The sequence below is a fragment of the Salmo salar genome, chromosome 01 (genome assembly GCF_965601325.2).
Source record: "Salmo salar chromosome 01, fSalSal1, whole genome shotgun sequence".
Taxonomy (NCBI): Eukaryota; Metazoa; Chordata; class Actinopteri; order Salmoniformes; family Salmonidae; genus Salmo; species Salmo salar.
The window spans coordinates 38,897,986-38,916,858 of NC_138291.1; the positions used below are offsets into that span (position 1 = coordinate 38,897,986).

General features: G+C 43.0%; 1 protein-coding gene across 5 annotated transcripts in view; it reads left to right on the forward strand.

Annotated features, from left to right (window-relative positions):
* npas3 (neuronal PAS domain protein 3) overlaps positions 1-18,873 on the forward strand; it is a 335,830-nt gene that overhangs the window by 100,810 nt on the left and 216,147 nt on the right. For all 5 annotated transcript variants that reach the window (XM_045717645.2, XM_082974183.1, XM_014194380.3 and 2 more), the window contains one exon: positions 8,944-9,188. In XM_045717645.2, coding sequence (XP_045573601.1) covers positions 8,944-9,188 — 245 coding nt within the window. The remainder of the gene's footprint in view (positions 1-8,943; positions 9,189-18,873) is intronic.

The following is an 18,873-nucleotide window of genomic DNA, read 5'->3' on the forward strand; positions in this document are numbered from 1 at the left end:
ATAGGGAATAGGGTGCCATTTGGGATGCACCCACAAGCTCCAGTCTGTACAGGCAGCCTGGTGACCTTGGCCATTGACAACTGTCTTCTCAGTCTGCCCTCTCTGTCTACAACCTGCGGGTCTCAAGCAGGCAGAACACAGGACAGCTCTACACCATAAGCACACACACGCACGCACGCACGCACGCTCACACACACACCTGCACATTATACAACCACACCCGATGAGAGATTACACTATTGACTTAAAAGGTTGATATTCACACTCTAAAACCCTGAGGGGGTTCTGTGAGTTTAAACCGTGTTCAAACAGTACCACCTGTTACATCTGTTACTGAGATGTTTTACTTTTGTTGTCAGTGTGGTATAATAAGTTCATGTGTGTGTTTATAACAGAGTCATAACAATTGAGTCGCTCTGCATAAATTAATAAATACGTTTAGACTAAATTCCTTGAGTGATACTGATTTACTGCTTTTATTTACTGCTTTTATGCACTCGGTTTTCTGTCTCTTTTCCTTTGTTGGGGGATTGATTTTTGACTTGAAATGGAACCAATCCCTTGTCCAAACAGCTTGCTGCTAGTTGTGTATTTCATTATGTGGCTGTGTGTGTTTAGTCATATGCAGTAAGTTTAATCCAACAATAAGACGATTCCCACTGTAATGAAGATATGCAGGCTCAGGGAAGTGGTGTGCTGGAGCTATTAAGACTTTACACCCTGCTGCATAGCCACTGTTGATTTAGAATCAGAGTAGCTTTACATAGCCTGAAAGAAAAGGTTATGTTATTTGGGCTTTGAATCAAAGTGCAAAAAATGTAATGGCCAAAAATGATTTATTGTGGTGCATGTTTGGTTTTAGGAAGCAAGTTGAAATCTCATCTTCTCCTCCCATTCAAACGTGTGCGTGACTGCGTGTTTGCACGTATATCTGTTTGTGTATACCACAGGTGGCTGGTGGCACCTTAATTGGGGAGGACAGGCTCATAGTAATGGCTGGAACAGAATAAATGGAATGGTGTTATTGGTCAACTGTTATTGGTCACATGCGCCGAATACAACAGGTGTAGACTTTACCGTGAAATTCTTACCTACGAGCCCATTCCCAACAATGCAGAGTTAGAAAAAAAAGAATGGAAATAGTTTCCACGTGTTTGATACCACGCCATTCACTCCGTTCCAGCCATTACTATGAGCCGTCCTCCCTTCAGCAGCCTCCTGTGGTCTACAGTACGTGTCCACTCTGGCCCATCCCTAATGATAGAATGTGAATTAAAGGATAAGGATAAGCAATCTGTCTCAGTATGAGGCCTTGTTTCCTCCATAAATACTGTCTCCACCAGTGTCTATATTCATGTCCATTCTGCATCATCCTACAAGAAACAGTGAAATAAGCCTCAGTCTTGCTGCTGTGAGCCTGATGGAGCAGCCAGGCGCCCGGATGACCACCCTGAGAAGAGCCATACAGACCCTGACCCTCTGAGAACACACGCACACACACGCTGACCTTCTGAGCACAAGGGAGGACAATGGTAGCTCTCCTCTCAATGTTTCCCCTACCGGTGGTAATCACAGCAGCCTGGCAGGCCCACTCCTCCACCTAGTAGATTTCCGAGCCTCCGAGCTGTGGGTGGTGGGTTTTTCAGTACAAAGGGGGATTATTCTCATTCATTAACAGCAGGGTTTCATCCTGCATAATTTGCTGGCTATTATTTCTCCAAATGACCGCATCATTGTAGTTGAATCAATATGTAGCAAGATGGCTGATTAATGCCTTGGCCTGCCTCTCTCTCTTCTCTCTTCATAAGCCTCTCTCTCGGTCTCTCTCCTCATCTTTATGTTCTCTCCTTTGTGTTACAGCAGGTATTTCATTTAATGGTATCAATACCACAGCGAGAGGTAGAAAAACAACAACAGCAACAACAACAACAGAAAGAATGAAAGCTGCAAAACAAAATGAAAACGAGTGCAGATGAATGTATTTTTTTGTCCACCTTGTATTATTTTTCTCTTTTAATTGCCTCTTAAGTCTTCCAATTTACTCAATCAACAGGTTTTTATTTGTTCTTTCATTGAATTTCCGGGTACTAATTTATGAGTGTTGGTCACAAAGCCTAACAATAATAGATGCAGTAGGTTAAATGTATGAGATGAGCTTCTACAGCCTTGGTGCTACAGTGGTTGTTAGTGTGGTACTGTGTTGGTCCAGCAACAACCTTACCAGACCCACTGTGACAGAGGCCTGTTCAATAACATTCACAATTGCCTTTATATTGTTTGAACTTCAAGTGCTTTATTATCATGCACCGGATACAGTTAGTCCTTTTGTGCATTTAGCTATGAAACAGGCACCACACTTGCACACACAGATCACAGACACACACACACACACACACACACACACATGAACACACACGCACACACACACACACACACACACACACACACACACACACACACACACACACACACACACACACACACACACACACACACACACACACACAGACACACACAGACAGACAGACAGACAGCTCTGAGGACATCAATGTCACCTGAGACACAGAGCGTAATGGCAACCTTAATAAGGACAATGGACATCCGTGGCAATAGGCCATCCCCTTCACAGACTGATAGGATAGTCTGATGTGCAGACAGACCTTAAATGGTATTAAAAGGGAGAAACAACCTTCCAATACAACGATGAACAGTTAGCGTTAACCAAAGAGATAGAGAACACTGTTTAATGGAGTTAAAGGAAAATTCCACCCCAAAACGGTATTTGGTATATTGGTATTTGTTTCATTAGTCCGTTGTTGATATAGTCCCTACATGTTTTGCCATTCAGCAATCAAGTTTTCAAGATATATAACTTTCAAAATACAGAAATATAGCTGATATGATGCATTTTGCAAAATATAATGGAAAACTCAACACCATATGAAGCAAAATGCATCATACCGGCTGTATTTCTGTATTTTGAAAGTTATATAAACTCAGCAAAAAAAGAAACGTCCTCTCACTGTCAACTGCGTTTATTTTCAGCAAACTTAGTATGTGTAAATATTTTTATTAACATAAGATTCAACAACTGAGACAAAAACTGAACAAGTTCCACAGACATGTGACAACAGAAATGGAATAACGTGTCCCTGAACAAAGGGGGGGGTCAAAATCAAAAATAACAGTCAGTATCTGGTGTGGCCACCAGCTGCATTAAGTACTGCAGTGCATCTCCTCCTCAAGGACTGAACCAGATTTGCCAGTTCTTGCTGTGAGATGTTACCACACACTTCCACCAAGGCACCTGCAAGTTCCCGGACATTTCAGGGGGGAATGGCCCTAGCCCTCACCCTCCGATCCAACAGGTCCCAGATGTGCTCAATGGGATTGAGATCCAGGCTCTTCGCTGGCCATGGCAGAACACTGACATTCCTGTCTTGCAGGAAATCAAGCACAGAACGAGCAGTATGGCTGGTGGCATTGTCATGCTGGAGGGTCATGTCAGGATGAGCCTGCAGGAAGGGTACCACATGAGGGAGGAGGATGTCTTCCCTGTAACGCACAGCGTTGAGATTGCCTGCAATGACAACAAGTTCAGTCCGGTGATGCTGTGACACACCGCCCCAGATCACGACGGACCCTCCACCCCCAAATCGATCCCACTCCAGAGTACAGGCCTCGGTGTAATGCTCATTCCTTCAACGAGAAACGCGAATCCGACCATCTCCCCTGGTGAGACAAAATCACGGCTCGTCAGTGAAGAGCACTTTTTGCCAGTCCTGTCTGGTCCAGCGACGGTGGGTTTGTGCCCATAGGTGACGTTGTTGCCGGTGATGTCTGGTGAGGACCTGCCTTACAACAGGCCTACAAGCCCTCAGTCCAGCCTCTCTCAGCCTGTTGCGGACAGTATGAGCACTGATGGAGGGATTGTGCGTTCCTGGTGTAACTCGGGCAGTTGTTGTTGCCATCCTGTACCTGTTCCGCAGGTGTGATGTTCGGATGTACCGATCCTGTGCAGGTGTTGTTACACGTGGTCTGCCACTGAAAGGACAATCAGCTGTCCTTCCTGTCTCCCTGTAGCGCTGTCTTAGGTGTCTCACAGTACGGACATTGCAATTTATTTCCCTGGCCACATCTGCAGTCCTCATGCCTCCTTGCAGCATGTCTAAGGCACGTTCACGCAGATGAGCAGGGACCCTTGGTCATTTTTCTTTTGGTCTTTTTCAGAGTCAGTAGAAAGGCCTTTTTAGTGTCCTAAGTTTTCATAACTGACCTTAATTGCCTACCGTCTGTAAGCTGTTAGTGTCTTAACAACCGTTCCACAGGTGCATGTTCATTAATTGTTTATGGTTCATTGAACAAGCATGGGAAACAGTGTTTAAAGCCTTTACAATGACGATCTGTGAAGTTATTTGGATTTTTACGAATTATCTTTGAAAGACAGGGTCCTGAAAAAGGGACGTTTCTTTTTTTGCTGAGTTTATCTTGAAAACTTGATTGTTGACATGCAAAACATTTTGGGACTATATCAACAATGGACTAATGAAACAAATACCAAAAGTTAGTTTTTTGGGTGGAGTTTTCCTTTAACAGAATGGTGGTGTTACAACTCACTGAAAAGATAAATGTCACAGCATCATTGAATCTTATGAACTTCGTATGAATGTGTTTCTACTTATAGTACTGTACGTGTTGATGAACACCTGTGATATTGTACAGCTGCTTCGGATTTTTGTTTGACCATCTCATTTAAATAGAGGATAAATGTTGTGAACATGTTAGTGTAGTGTACAATGCTGCAGTACAAATGCATGCATGTCCTTGGGGGTCTTCAAAAACCATCAGAGTGGAAGTCCTGATCTAGGATCAGGTCTCCCCTGCCCATATAATCATATTCATTATGATCTAAAAGGATAAGCTGATCCTAGATCAGCACTCCTACTCTGATATGTTTAGTGAATATGGGCCCTGGTGTTGTCCAGTCTTGGTGGTATTTATAAATGGGGCCTAACCCCGAACAAGGTTGTTTTTCATAACCCCTCATTGTCTGCCGGGGGTTTGGACAGGTTTGATGACACAGTGTGACCAAGTTGATGAGAAGTTAAATTATGTTACTAAGGAGATAGCATTTTCTATAATGAGAAAGAGAACCTAGTGCACCCTCTCTTTTTACTGCTGCATGGAGAGCCAGAGTCACAAAAGCAATTGATTAGTTTTGGCATTTAGTCCCCCGATCAGTGGTGTCATCCATTTCTTCAGGAGGAGGGCCCTAATCTAAAGTGGCATTTTGCTCTGGCTGCCTTTTCAACACTGATGAAACCAATTACTTCAATCCTAAATGATCATTTGCACACAAGTTTCGGCCGCTTGATGTATTCTCCTTGCCTTCAAAAGTTGAATGGTGGGTGGTTCGCTGATTGGCTACATAGAGTGATATCTTAGACAGCAGGCTCACCAAGGTGTGTCACCTCCATTCAAGATGTCCATTCATTTAATTGGCCAATGACCCTGTGGCTGTTTTATTGTTGTTTGCTGCAGATATCTTATGGGTTTTCTTGAGAAAGACATTAGTTACTGTAAGTTGCCATCTTCTAGTTCATTAAAAGCGACACATGCTTTATTAGCAGTACGTTTAGTCTGGTTTGTGTTATTATAATAATGTTATTATTATACTGTATATTATTATACCCCGTCAGTATAAGCTAAGCTAAGCTAATCGACTTAAAATGGATGCTGACTCCCTCTCTGTTTTGGAACCCTGTTACTCTGAGTAAAGAAATGTCTTGTTCTGTGTACATTTCATATCTCTAATCTTGACTTCTCACAAGTCTTTTCCATTTTTACAATACTAACTGTACTCTGGAGTTCTCTTGTAGACGAGGGAAAGCAGGAAGTGTGAACACAATGCGGCTCTCTGTTCCTACACACAGATCCCTATCAGACACTCCTCACATTGGTTGATTTCCCCACTGGCATTTCACCGTGTGGGCCATAAGCATTCTATTTTCAAGTAAACACTTACCAACCAGTATGTTTTTTTTCTCTCCATGATGTCATTGAGATGTGTGTATGGGTGTGGGTTTGTATGATTCAGAATATACAGAGAGTCATTTGAAAATGGTGCAAAAGAATGTGGTGGGGTTGGTGCCACCGTTGTGGATGGTGACTGTAGTGTAGGTGATGGAGATGGCTCTCTTTACACAATGATAACTAGGCTTTTCTGGGACTCAATGGGAATGTTAGATTGTGAAGCTGTTCTGCTTGTGCTCCCTACCACTGGTCTCTTTTTCAGCATGGGCATCTGACACCCTAGTGGGAGCAGCATGGTGACTGCTCTGGGATTGCAATGTGAGAACGATGTTAATGCAGTAGTTCAGTATGTGGAGAATGTGGTGTAAAATACAGACTATGTGGTCATCTGCATGTTGCAGAAAAAAAAAAAAAGATCTATATAATAATGAATAATTATTAAATGATTTATATGCAGTATGTAGGGTGCTGGACACCAACTTAAAAAAGTGATTACCTGAGAAAGGACGGGTTCATTGCAGATTTTTTTTATTTATTGTTATTATATTTGTTTACGGCAATCAAAATAAAGTTGCCACGTCTGGAGTACAGTATGTGATGTGGAACATAGACGGGGTCGTGACCTCAGAACCAGAACCAAATCCAGCCAGAAGTTAGTGACCTCATCCCTGTCTTGTAAAAGGAACTTAAAAAGCTATTGGGTTGTTTTCGTTGAACTACGACATGATTTAATTTCATGTTTATAAAAAAAAAAAAAAAAAGTGTTACATTTACTCTGGTAGAACATGATAAATATGTCTGCTGTATGAAGGTCACACAACCCCGGCGCATCAAGAAATATTTGGCAGGCCGACATAATGCTTTCCAAGTTTGCGGAACAAATGAAATTCTGCTGCTCTGTTGCACTTTGCCTCCAAACAACCATTACAACTAGCTTTATATATTGTCTGAGCAGCAGACCATCAAATGGTGTTTTTCTTCTTGCAGAGGAGCGGTCGAGATGATCAAGAACAGCAATCTGCTACTTAGATGTAAAGGCAGAGGGTGCATCTGTATCTGGCAATGAAATGATCCTATTACACTCCTGATGCACACAAAAAGCTAACATAAATTGATCTTGACAACTATGAGCATGGTATTAGTAAGCCACAAGACATTATTTGGCTGAATGAAGGTTGTGGGAAGAGGTGCTTGGTGAATTCTCATTTGAATCCTGCAGACATTGTGAATGTCTAAATTCATGAATTGATTTCTCAAACCTCTTTTGAATGTATGTACTCTATCTATGTACAGTAGTAACCCACTGTCAGAGCGTGGGTGGGCCTTGGCTTGCTGTTTTTTTATTCACCTTTGCTTAATGTTGTTGGTTTTTGTCTTGAATCACTGATAACTAAACGACAAAATAATGTGAAATTATTTTCTTCACCAACAGTCATTTTTCATCTTCAGGGCAGAAACCCTCTCTTCCCTCATCTTTCAAGTCTGTTCTAACAGATTTTGCATTTGTGGTGGTAAAAAATTAATCTAGGTGTCGGCCAGTGGGGAACCCAGAGATTCCTGTGTGATTTATTGGCAACTTAATTCAAAATGGCTTGGGATGATGAACGCCATAGAAAGTTGGGAGTTGTGTTATGGAAGTATGGAACTGCTTCGAGTTCTTCGATATAAAATAAATAACACAATGACTGAAGGGGACAGAAGTGTTTGACTGGAACGAATCAAGCCAATAGACTATAACCAACCGTACGTCCTTCAATAGGTCATGTGATCTACTGCCGCTGTATAAAGGGCTTGAAAGGACATGCCTGAATACAGTACACTGTAAAGGGGTTAGCATGAATTTGACAGTAATTTACAGACAGCTTGGTGGCAAGTAAAATTATGTATTTAATATTACAGTACACTCCACTGTAATATAAATACAGTATCAAAGCAATTACTATGTACTGACACGCAGTACAATATCGTAAAATGGACTATATTATACTGTAAAAAAAGTGAATTATAACTATTTTAAACACATCTATTCTGACACATCTGAGAAATGTGCACCTGCAGTATATTTGTTACTCTTACCAGTTCAGGCAGCTGACATGAATAAATCAATTGAAGTAGAAATATAGAGGAGAAATATCACACTGAGCTCTCAGACAGTGTAAAGTGAGGTCAGTGCAGTATTTGGCCTTTTTGAATATGATCTCATTTTGTGAAACTATTTCAGCTGCAGAGAGAAAGAGAGAGATCTATCTGGGCCTATTGCAGTGTCTTACGTTAAAAAAGGCAGCAATCTGAAAGTCATTCAGCAGGCTGTCCCGTGAGACCCAAGGCCAAAGCTAATCAGAACTTCGACCCACTTCTAAATTCCAATGACTGAATCAATTGTGCTGAGCGTTCCCACTGGAGTAGAGCAAGTCACTAACGGCCAAGACTGACTGACTTGGTGTGGTTGGTCCTATAGCCCTGTAACCTAGCCTAGCTCCCAAATGGCCCCCTATTCCCTTTATTCATTTTTTAGGGTGCCATTTGGGACACAGACTTAGACTTAGTCCACAGTATGACAACAGTCAGGTGTCTGAGCTGACAGAGGGGCCAGGGTCATGTTCAATAGGTCACACCGTAGCAAAACATTTTGCAATGGAGAACAACATCTGTGTTCTAATTGGACAAGTGCAGGTAGTCCCTCCCCATTTCAAAACGTTTCCTCCTTACTTAACCTGACCCTGGTCTTGCTTGCTTGCTAACTTTCTTATGGCGTCGAATGATGGTATGGCCTTTCTGTTCTTCCTGGTCGAAACCAAGACCCTAACTTTCTGCTCGTCTCCCACCTAGTTTCAGAGTGTTGCAAAAAGTGTTGTCCCTACTGAACACAACCCTGGTCCTAACTCCTGGCTCTTCTCCTGTCCTCACCAGGTTGCAGGCTCTGAGGAAGGAGAAGTCCCGGGATGCGGCTCGCTCGCGGCGGGGGAAGGAGAACTTTGAGTTCTATGAGCTGGCCAAGATGCTGCCCCTGCCCGGGGCCATCACCAGCCAGCTGGACAAGGCTTCCATCATCCGCCTCACTATTAGCTACCTGAAGATGAGGGACTTCGCCAACCAGGGGGACCCACCATGGAACCTGCGCATAGAAGGCCCACCACCCAACACCTCCGTCAAAGGTAAGCTCCTTCTCCACCATGGTCCAACTACCCACAATTTAGTTCAGTTCAGTCTAGTTCAGTACCAACAGTTTCCATCAATGGTCCACTCACCTTACCAGCTGTACAGTATTGATATCTCTCTTTATCTGAGCATTAAAATACTGTGACATTAAAAGGATACTTTGGGATTTTGGATACTTCCCCAGAGTCGGATGAACTTGTGGATTCCATTTTTATGTCTCTGCGTCCAGTATGAAGGAAGTTAGAGGTAGTTTTGCGAGCCAATGCTAGCTAGCGTTAGCGCAATGACTGGAATTCTATGGGTATCTGCTAGCAGTTCATCTGACTCTGGGGAAGTAGATAAAGGGGCCTCATTGCCAAAATCCAGAAGTATCCCTTTAAGGTGAAACTGTACATTCAATTATTATGTGATGTAAAATGTCAACGTTAATTTTTCATGTTTTACTGTACTCAGCCTACACACAATATTAGACTGGTAGGGAAATGAGGCACTCTGGTGACTGTCGTCTGGTCACAAATATTCAAAAAGTAAACATTTAACTTTGATAAATGTAGCTTTGCGCCTAGTACATGCAGCAATACTGAATCCAAATGTAACTGAATTTGACTTTGAAATGGGGTATTTGTACAGTGCACTTAAAGGAGATACAGCTCTGTATATTTTAAAAGGGTATGCTGGAGTAGGAATGACCGTAAACATTAAAGTAAATTGCAGAAATGTTCAGTCAATGCACAATGTTTGCTCTGCACACACACACACACACACACACACACACACACACACACACACACACACACACACACACACACACACACACACACACACACACACACACACACACACACACACACACACACACACACACACACACACACACACACCAGATGGCATCATTGTTGTCTGCCTTTGAAAAGACACATGCATTTTAATGAGAAAATGTATACGGCAGAATTATTTGGGTTCGAGCATCCTGCTAGATTTCCTACTAACACAGCTAAGACCTATAGCCCACACTTTGCATTCAATCAAAGATGATTACACGATGCTGCCAGGAGGATTGACTCACCAACGTTTTACATTTGGATATTTTAATGACTACACACACCAAGGTGACGTCTACCCTACCTCTGTCTACCTCTGTAGAACAATGCTCTCACCCTCCGCTGCATGTCCTGTCCTTCCATCCTATCGACAGACAGATAGTGCCAGTCTGAATTGAATCACTAACTCACCACATTTTATTTGCACTACATTCTGAAAAGAGCGGCGTATTGATCCCATTCTTTTTGTTGCTGTGCATCGCCGGTAGCTAATGGAGACGGCTGACCATCTCCCTCTGCCCATGAATCAGTGTTATTTCTGAATAGGCTACATTAGATGAGCCTGACCCAAGCTTCCACAGCTCCCAGCGTGCCAGACACACAGCTGGCGGAAGAGCATGGTTTACAGATGTTCCACACACACACACACACACACACACACACACACACACACACACACACACACACACACACACACACACACACACACACACACACAAAGGATCCAGGTTTGTCAATGCACTGTGTAATATGGCAGGGAAGGAGGGGTTAGGAGGGAGGGGGCATATGCTAGGTTATTGTACCAGAAGAGGGAGCGGAGAGGAAAGGCCAGGATCATTTCTCTTCAGGGTTGTTTGTGCAACACAGATCAAGGTTAGCCGCACACAGCAGCAGAATAATATTGTTTCTGATACATGGCCGGCCCAGTTCATTTGGCAGGCCCAGTCTCTCAATCAATTTGCCTTGTGCCTTAACATACACACCCGTGTAGGTGTTACCATGAATATGTTATTATAGGAAATTTGCTGCAGGAGAAAACTGAGCCAGCTTCTGACAAGACATTTCGACTTAATAACTGATGATTGTAACCTTTAGGGAAATCTCAGTAGCACTGCGCCGGTTTTGTAAATTCACTCTGGTTTTGGAATGGATCTTTGCTTCGGGAAAATTCTCATTCTTTCTTTTTTTATTATTTTCTATTTTTGTTCAGAATAAAGCATGGGTTAGAGCTGGCGTTTGGACGGCGGTGATGTCTGTCTGAGTTGCCAAACGTCCTTAGAACAGCCTCTAGTGTGAGGAAGCTTGGATAAGTAATAAAAGCGGTAGCCGATATTACTGGCATCGGAGCTAAAAGAATTTGACCTCCACTTCTCTCCAAACATTGTTGATTTATTATCGTAACTTCTCGCCTCTCCTCTCTCGCCGCTCTCCTTTCTCTCCTCTTTGCCTTCTAGTGACCTTTACTGTAATTGACCCATCAACTAATTTTTTCTGAGCGTTTTAACCGGAATTTGCTAGTCTCTGTCAGAGGCGGTTCACATCTGTTGAAGGACACTGCACAAACAAGCATGACCTTTCTCTTGTTTGGCGGCTGGCGCACGCCTCCTGACCCCCTCCAACCCCTCCACCACCTGGCCATATTATTATTCATGCATGCAGAGCAGAGAGGCGCAGAGCAGAGAGGAGCAGAGCAGAGAGGAGCAGAGCAGAGGAACAGGGCAGAGAGGAGCAGAGCAGAGAGGAGCAAATCAGAGAGGAGCAGAGCGGAGAGCAGTCACCAAAATGCCACACTTTACGAACAGCAAGAAATCAGATGGCTCAACAACAACAAAAATGCTCAGAGACCGTCTTGCACAAATCATATTTGTACTATACAGTACATACAGTACATTAAATGTCTACTTGTTTACTCTGTTGTTTTCTGAATTTTTGTAGGACATACAGTACCAGTCAAGAGTTTGGACACACCTACTCATTCAAGACATCAAAACTATGAATTAACACATATGGAATCATGTAGTAACCAAAAAAGTGTTAAACAAATCAAAATATATTTTATATTTGAGATTCTTCAAAGTAGCCACCCTTTGCCTTGATGACAGCTTTGCGCACTCTTGGCATTCTCTCAACCAGCTTCATGAGGTAGTCACCTGGAATGCATTTCAATTATCAGGTGTGCCTTGTTAAAAGTTAATTTGTGGAATTTCTTTCCTTCTTGATGCGTTTGAGCCAATCAGTTGTGTTGTGACAATGTAGGCTTGGTATATAGAAGATAGCCCTATTTGGTCAAAGACCAAGTCCATATTATGCCAAGAACAGCTCAAATAAGCAAAGAGAAGCAAAGAGAAACAACAGTCCATCTTTACTTTAAGACATGAAGGTCAGTCAATCCGGAAAATGTCAAGAACTTTGAAAGTTTCTTCAAGTGCAGTCGCAAAAACCATCAAGCGCTATGATGAAACTGGCTCTCATGAGGACCGCCACAGGAAAGGAAGACCCAGAGTTACTTCTGCTGCAGAGGATAAGTTCATTAGAGTTAACTGCACCTCAGATTGCAGCCCAAACAAATGCTTCACAGAGTTCAAGTAACAGACACATCTCAATAACAACTGTTCAGAGGAAGAGGAGACTGTGTGAATCAGGCCTTCATGGTCGAATTGCTGGAAAGAAATTTGTCCTTTGGTCTGATGAGTCCAAATTTGATATTTTTGGTTCCAACTGCCGTGTCTTTGTCAGAGTATGTGAATGGATCATGTCAGTGATTTATTTAGAATTCAAGGTACACCTAACCAGCATGGCTGCCACAGCATTTTGCAGCAATACGCCATCCCATCTGGTTTGCACTTAGTGGGACTTTCATTTGCTTTTCAACAGGACAATGACCCACCATACCTCCAGGCTGTGTAAGGGCTATTTTACCAAGAAGGAGAGTGATGGAGTGCAGCATCAGATGACCTGGCCTCCACAATCACCTGACCTCAACCCAATTGAGATGGTTTGGGATGAGTTGGACTGCAGAGTGAAGGAAAAGCAGCCAACAAGTGCTCAGCATATGTGGGAACTCCTTCAAGACTGTTGGAAAAGCATTCCAGGTGAAGCTGGTTGTGAGAATGCCAAGAGTGTGCAAAGCTGTCATCAAGGCAAAGGGTGGCTTCTTTGAATAATAATGATTTGTTTAACACTTTTTGGTTACTCCATGATTCCATATGTGTTATTTCATAGTTTTGATGTCTTCACTATAATTCTATAATGTAGAAAATAGTAAAAATAAAGAAAAACCCTTGAATGAGTAGTTTGTCCAAACTTTTGACTGGTACAGTATAAGGATTTATAATTTACTATCGGAATCCAAATGGTGAGAATAACTTCACTGAAGGATGGGGGAATTTGTCCACGTGACTGACTGTGTCAACTGAATAGGCCACAGTGTTGTTTGGTATCCAATGATAGCTTTGTGTTAAATTAGGGGTCAACTCTAGTCTGATACCAAACTTGAAGTCCTCCTGACTTCAGAGTCTGGAAAGGCTGTTTCAATGTGGACGGCGCGCTGCGTTGATAATGAAGGGGACTGTGCTTTTACTGGTTGGTTCTCCTCGGGCGGCAGGTAGCCTAGCGGTTAGAGTGTTGGGACAGTAACCGTTCAAATCCCTGAGCTGGCAAGGTGGGAAAATCTGCTGTCCTGCCTTTGAGCAAGGCAGTTAACAACCCCAGGAAATAAAACATTAGAGAGAACCAATCAATGCGTTTGCTCAGTTTCGGACCGAATATTGCATTATCAAACAGCTTCCAGTCCAAACCAGTGACTCAAAGCTCTTCATCGCTGGGTCGCATCAGCCAGGCTATCAAGGATCATCTTCAAAGAGGAACCAACCAGAGAGGCTGTCTATTCTCTTTGTCTATGTGTGGGCTTGTCCTATTTGATTTCCATCAAGCTGTTCGTGCTGAGTGTCAGTCTCCTGGATGTCCCCTGCACATTAAGAATCTTAGCTTGTTTCCCAAATGGCACCCTATTCCCTATGTAGGGCCTCGTCAAAAATAGTGCACTACATAGGGAATAAGGTGCCATTTGGAACAGTTGTGTTAATTACAGAGAGAAGAGAAGCAGCAGTGGGATTTCTGTAGTTATGGTCCATCCAGCCCTTTCAGATTTGATGGTTTCAGTACTTAGCCTGCTGCTATCACTAATAGTCTCCTCCATTACGGCTGGAATGACCAAACATAACTTATTTTACATGATGGCAATATGTTTCCCACTTTGATGTTTTGCAAAGGAAAATGCTCCATATCAGGAAATGCAAGCCAAACAAAATGGATATGAAGTTTATACTGTTTATGGTTATAATTAAACATTCAGTTCATACATATTCAAATAATCCGCTTGAGAAATGAACATTCTTTTTTAGAACAAATGAAAAAGTGGACCACTGTGCACTTCTCACAAGTGTTGTACCTGTCACTTGGTGTTTTTCTTATTTAACTCAGCTGCAAAGCAACTATTAAAAGAATGGAATCAGTGCCAAAAGCCCATGTACTTGCTCCAAAGGACACGTTTTTGTCAGTGACTTTTCACATTGACCTTGAGGTGTCTGAGGTCTATGCACGCTGCCTTCTCTACTTCACAGTCTAGCCTCCTCCCTCCCTCCCTACCCAGCACTATAGATATTATATCAATCCTTTTTACACCAAATAATAAACTCCTTCCCATTGCCACTACTTGGGGGATATTACCAATCTACCACCCACCTGATCAAGGGGGTAATGTAATATGAACTACTATAACTCTACATGTCAAATTGTGTTAAACACGTTATCTGGTTGAAGCCTTTGACCACCTGGCAGAGCGATCTAGCTGTAATCCCTAAGTGGCCAAGTCCCTTCATATGAAGGGCTTTTGGGTGAGCAGGTTGGCGCTGAAGAGGGCACTGATTAAAGTACACTTTCCCTGTTGCCCATTGTGCCATGCGCATTGTTGATGGTAATGAGGGAATTAATGGGATCCGTCCCAAATGGCACCCTATCCTTATATAGTGCACTACTTTTGACCAGAGCCCTATAGGTGTCCCTATGGTCCCTGGTCAAATCTAGTGCACAATTAAGGGAACAGGGTGCCATTTGGTATGCAACCGATGGTGTTTGCATCACAATAGACACTCAGGACACAGAAAATAAATTTGGCATTAATGCACCTTTTGGAAAAATGGCAGCTTGTATAGACACACACAGGTTAGTTAGTGTATAATAGTAGAGGAACTGCATGGACTAAACAGCTTCCTATATTTCTCTCTCAATTAATATATGGATAGTAATTTGCCCAGCTGTGAGTGTGAGATGTTCGATTCCCCAGTCGTGGTGTAAGAAAAATTGAATGACAGTGAGCAAAACAGCAGTAATTATAAAAGTAATTACTAAATGCTGATGATGCCCATAGGCTTTGCATAACTAAATTTAGAAGAGGAAATTGCTTTTGGCTGCATTGGAAGGCTGGTGGGCATGTTTTTGTTATTTTCTTTATTTATTTTATTATGCACAACCAAGAAAAGTAATTGCCATGGAAACAATTACTTGTACACCTTTTTGTGGGCACAAACAGCTCTGGGAAGCATTGTTGTTGAACAATGTCTTTTAATGAAGGAGAATAGTGTAGTCACTTTGTTTATATTTCTTAACAGATAACAATTAAATGGAACACTGGGAGGGCAAAAGAGTGTGGTTGAATACGAGTCATTTTCTTAGTAAATAAGACATGACTTTTTTATAAGATGTTTTCTCTGGGACATGAAATCACATAGATGTTTGTGTGCCTAGTCTTTCTTAATGAAGACTTTCTGTGTGCTACTGTGTAACTGGTCCTAATGGCCTATTTCACTCATCAATGGAGACAACAAAGCAAAGGTTGCCACTTGCCAGTAGCTTAGTAGCTGTATGAAACTGCACTTCAGAATGCCCCCCCCCCCCCCCCCCCCCCCTTCTGTGTGTGTGTGTGTCTATGTGTGCTTATGATATGCATGATTGTATGTTGAGTGCATTTTTGTTCTGAACTTGTATTATCAAAGCGTTACTTCCTACACAACATGATTACTGTAAACTTTGTTTTTCAAAGAAATTGCAGACCCTTGTGGGACGATTGTAAAAAGATCAAGGGTTAAAAGCATTTATTTTATTACAGTACATGGCCTACTGTAGCTGCGTTAGTTGCTCATGTAACCAGGCACTATACCTTGCGTCGGTGGGCTCAGTAATTAGTGCTTCTGCAAATGGTCCAGTAATGGAGAAATAAATCAGAGGGACAGTTGGAATGAATATGGAAAGGCTTGTTTCTAGCGTTGTGACTGGCCGTTTAGTCAGCTGGACCTAATACCCACACAAAGTGGTACAAATCACCACCGTGGGTTTACATTATAGAGCCCAGAGTAGAGCAGAGCACTGCCTTCACATGGCCCTCTCACATCGCCCAGCCATGAAGGTCTCAGCTCTCTACTGTAGCCAAGGTCCTTATCCCAAGGACAACAACGGTCGTGGAAAATAGATTAAAGACTTGTCGATAAATCAGGAAATACAGAGGTGTAGCCTGAACTGAGAAATTATGCAGAAAAGAATGAAATTGTGTAGGATGCAGTAAGAGTAGTCGCAGTAGGCTACAACAAGGTACTCTGAAACATACTGTACGACCGGGGTGGAGGAGTCATTTGGCAATGTACCGTACTGGTCTGTATTGGCCTTATCGGTCCTGAACTGCTCCACGGCCACAGCCTCAGTCAGTAGAACAGGCTAGACAGATGACAGGCAGCTCTCTGGATGAAGTGCAGTCCGTTTGAAGTGCAATGTCTAAAAGCACAGCACGAAGGCTCAAATCAAGTGAAGGACATGTACCATTACAACTAATGTCCTTAATAATCGTGTTAGTCTAGTCCCTCTCAGTACCAGACAAATGGAACATTATTGGCTTATGGAGCCTGCAGTAAATAATTTAGTTTCCAATATTCAGCCTGCTTTGACAGTAAATTAAAATGACATGAAAAGAGCTTGTTGAACAAAGAAAGTATCCAATCAAATGTAATTGTCTTGACTACGGCAGCAGTAATGCGTTTCATAATTAAGCCAAGTTGTCTTGGTAGCTTTACAACCTTTCGTATGAATCAAAATGTCCAAAATAACTCTGTGATATTGTTTCTTTTAAAACATTACAGTGCCAATATCCTTTGACTGGGCAGATCTTCCTCTGTGTGTACAGGCTGGCGTAACATGGGGTCCAGTCAGTCCGTCACTTCACTATTAATTGATCGAAACTAAATCATGTGGGCTTGCTTTGCTCTCACCACCTTTACTGTTGATTTATCCCTCTGACAAAGGTAAACTCCAGCATTGACTAATGCAGCGCTACATTAATGGATGGGTGTAAAGAGAGAAGAGCGTGAAAGAGACAGATACAGGGAGAAAGCGAGAGAGAATGAATGAGAGAGAGAGAGAGAGAGAGAGAGAGAGACTTTAGGTACTATGTCAGGTGAAGGTCAGAGAGGGCTCTGGCCCCTGAAGTGTTTGTGACGGTTCCTCCCACTCATACAGGACACAAATGACTCCCCTAATCATCCAATTTAATCGCACCATTTTCTGCCCCTCAATAGCCAGGCCTGGACTTAATCACTCTGTTTGCTTGCTGTCGCAAAGACCCTCATATCGAAACCAATGAATTTCTACAATTTAAAACGCATACAGCGGGGGGAGTTCGAGGGGATGCGTGCGGCGATAGAAAAGACATTGGCAGGGGTCTGAAAAACCAGCCAATTCATGCGTGAAGCATTTAGCTATTGCCATCTCAACCCATGACTAACAGTTTTCGGTCACCCGTTTCATTTATTAATGTCTATAATAAGCCCCTCTCTGATAACAGCCTTCTCTAAAAGCATTTTCTCTCTCTCTCTGTCTGCCTTGCTAAAATGTTGTGGTGTTGATATAATTTGGCCCGGCGCAGATTAAGCTCGAGGACGAAGGTGAATTGACTGCACCTGCCCTTTAATGAGGAGTGATAACAAGGCCGGTGGCGGGGGCATGCACAGTGGGGGTGTCTCCCAAGTGGCACTCTATTCCCTACATTCCCTAGGAGGCCTGGCCAAAAGTAGTGCACTATATTGGGAATCGGGTGCCATTTGGGATGCAGGCTGGGATAGCATTGGACTCGGAGCGGGCCCGCCAGCATAGCCTCCACATGACAACATCATAGTCATTGTTACCCAGGGATGTGTTGATGTGTTGGAGTCAGACAGGGAGAGAAGAGGAGTGAGCATCACCCAGCCCTTCTGAAAGGCCACAGAGTGGGGGGACAGGAGGTCCAGCTCCAGGGTGCATAGACAGACGGATGGACCGACGGGCAGGCAGGCAGAACGACAGACAGCTCCTCAGTACAGTGTCCATGAGGTCACCACCATTGGGACCGCAGCCCAGTCAATCAACAGATAGCCCCAAGGCGTCCAGCACAGCTTGGCCCCCAGCCTCACAAACACATACACACAGATGCACACGTACACGCAAATGCAGACACACAGACGCACACACACACACACACACCGCCATCTCCCTCCTGACCACCACCAGCCTGTGCTAATGAGAATGTATATGTATTCATGAATAAAACATGAAGTCATTGTTTTTATTGTTAAGGAAGCCGCTTCGCCACTAGTAGCCAGAATGTTGATGCTGTCCACTGCTTTGAAGTCTCTGCCTGAATTTGTAAGCAACGTTTTGATGACTTATTGTAGCCATTTTGAACAATTACACCCTCTCCCACTCTCCAAATCATCTAAGTAGGATAGTAGTTTAGTTTAAAGAACATCACTTAATTTAAGTTCCACCAGTCTCCAAGGAC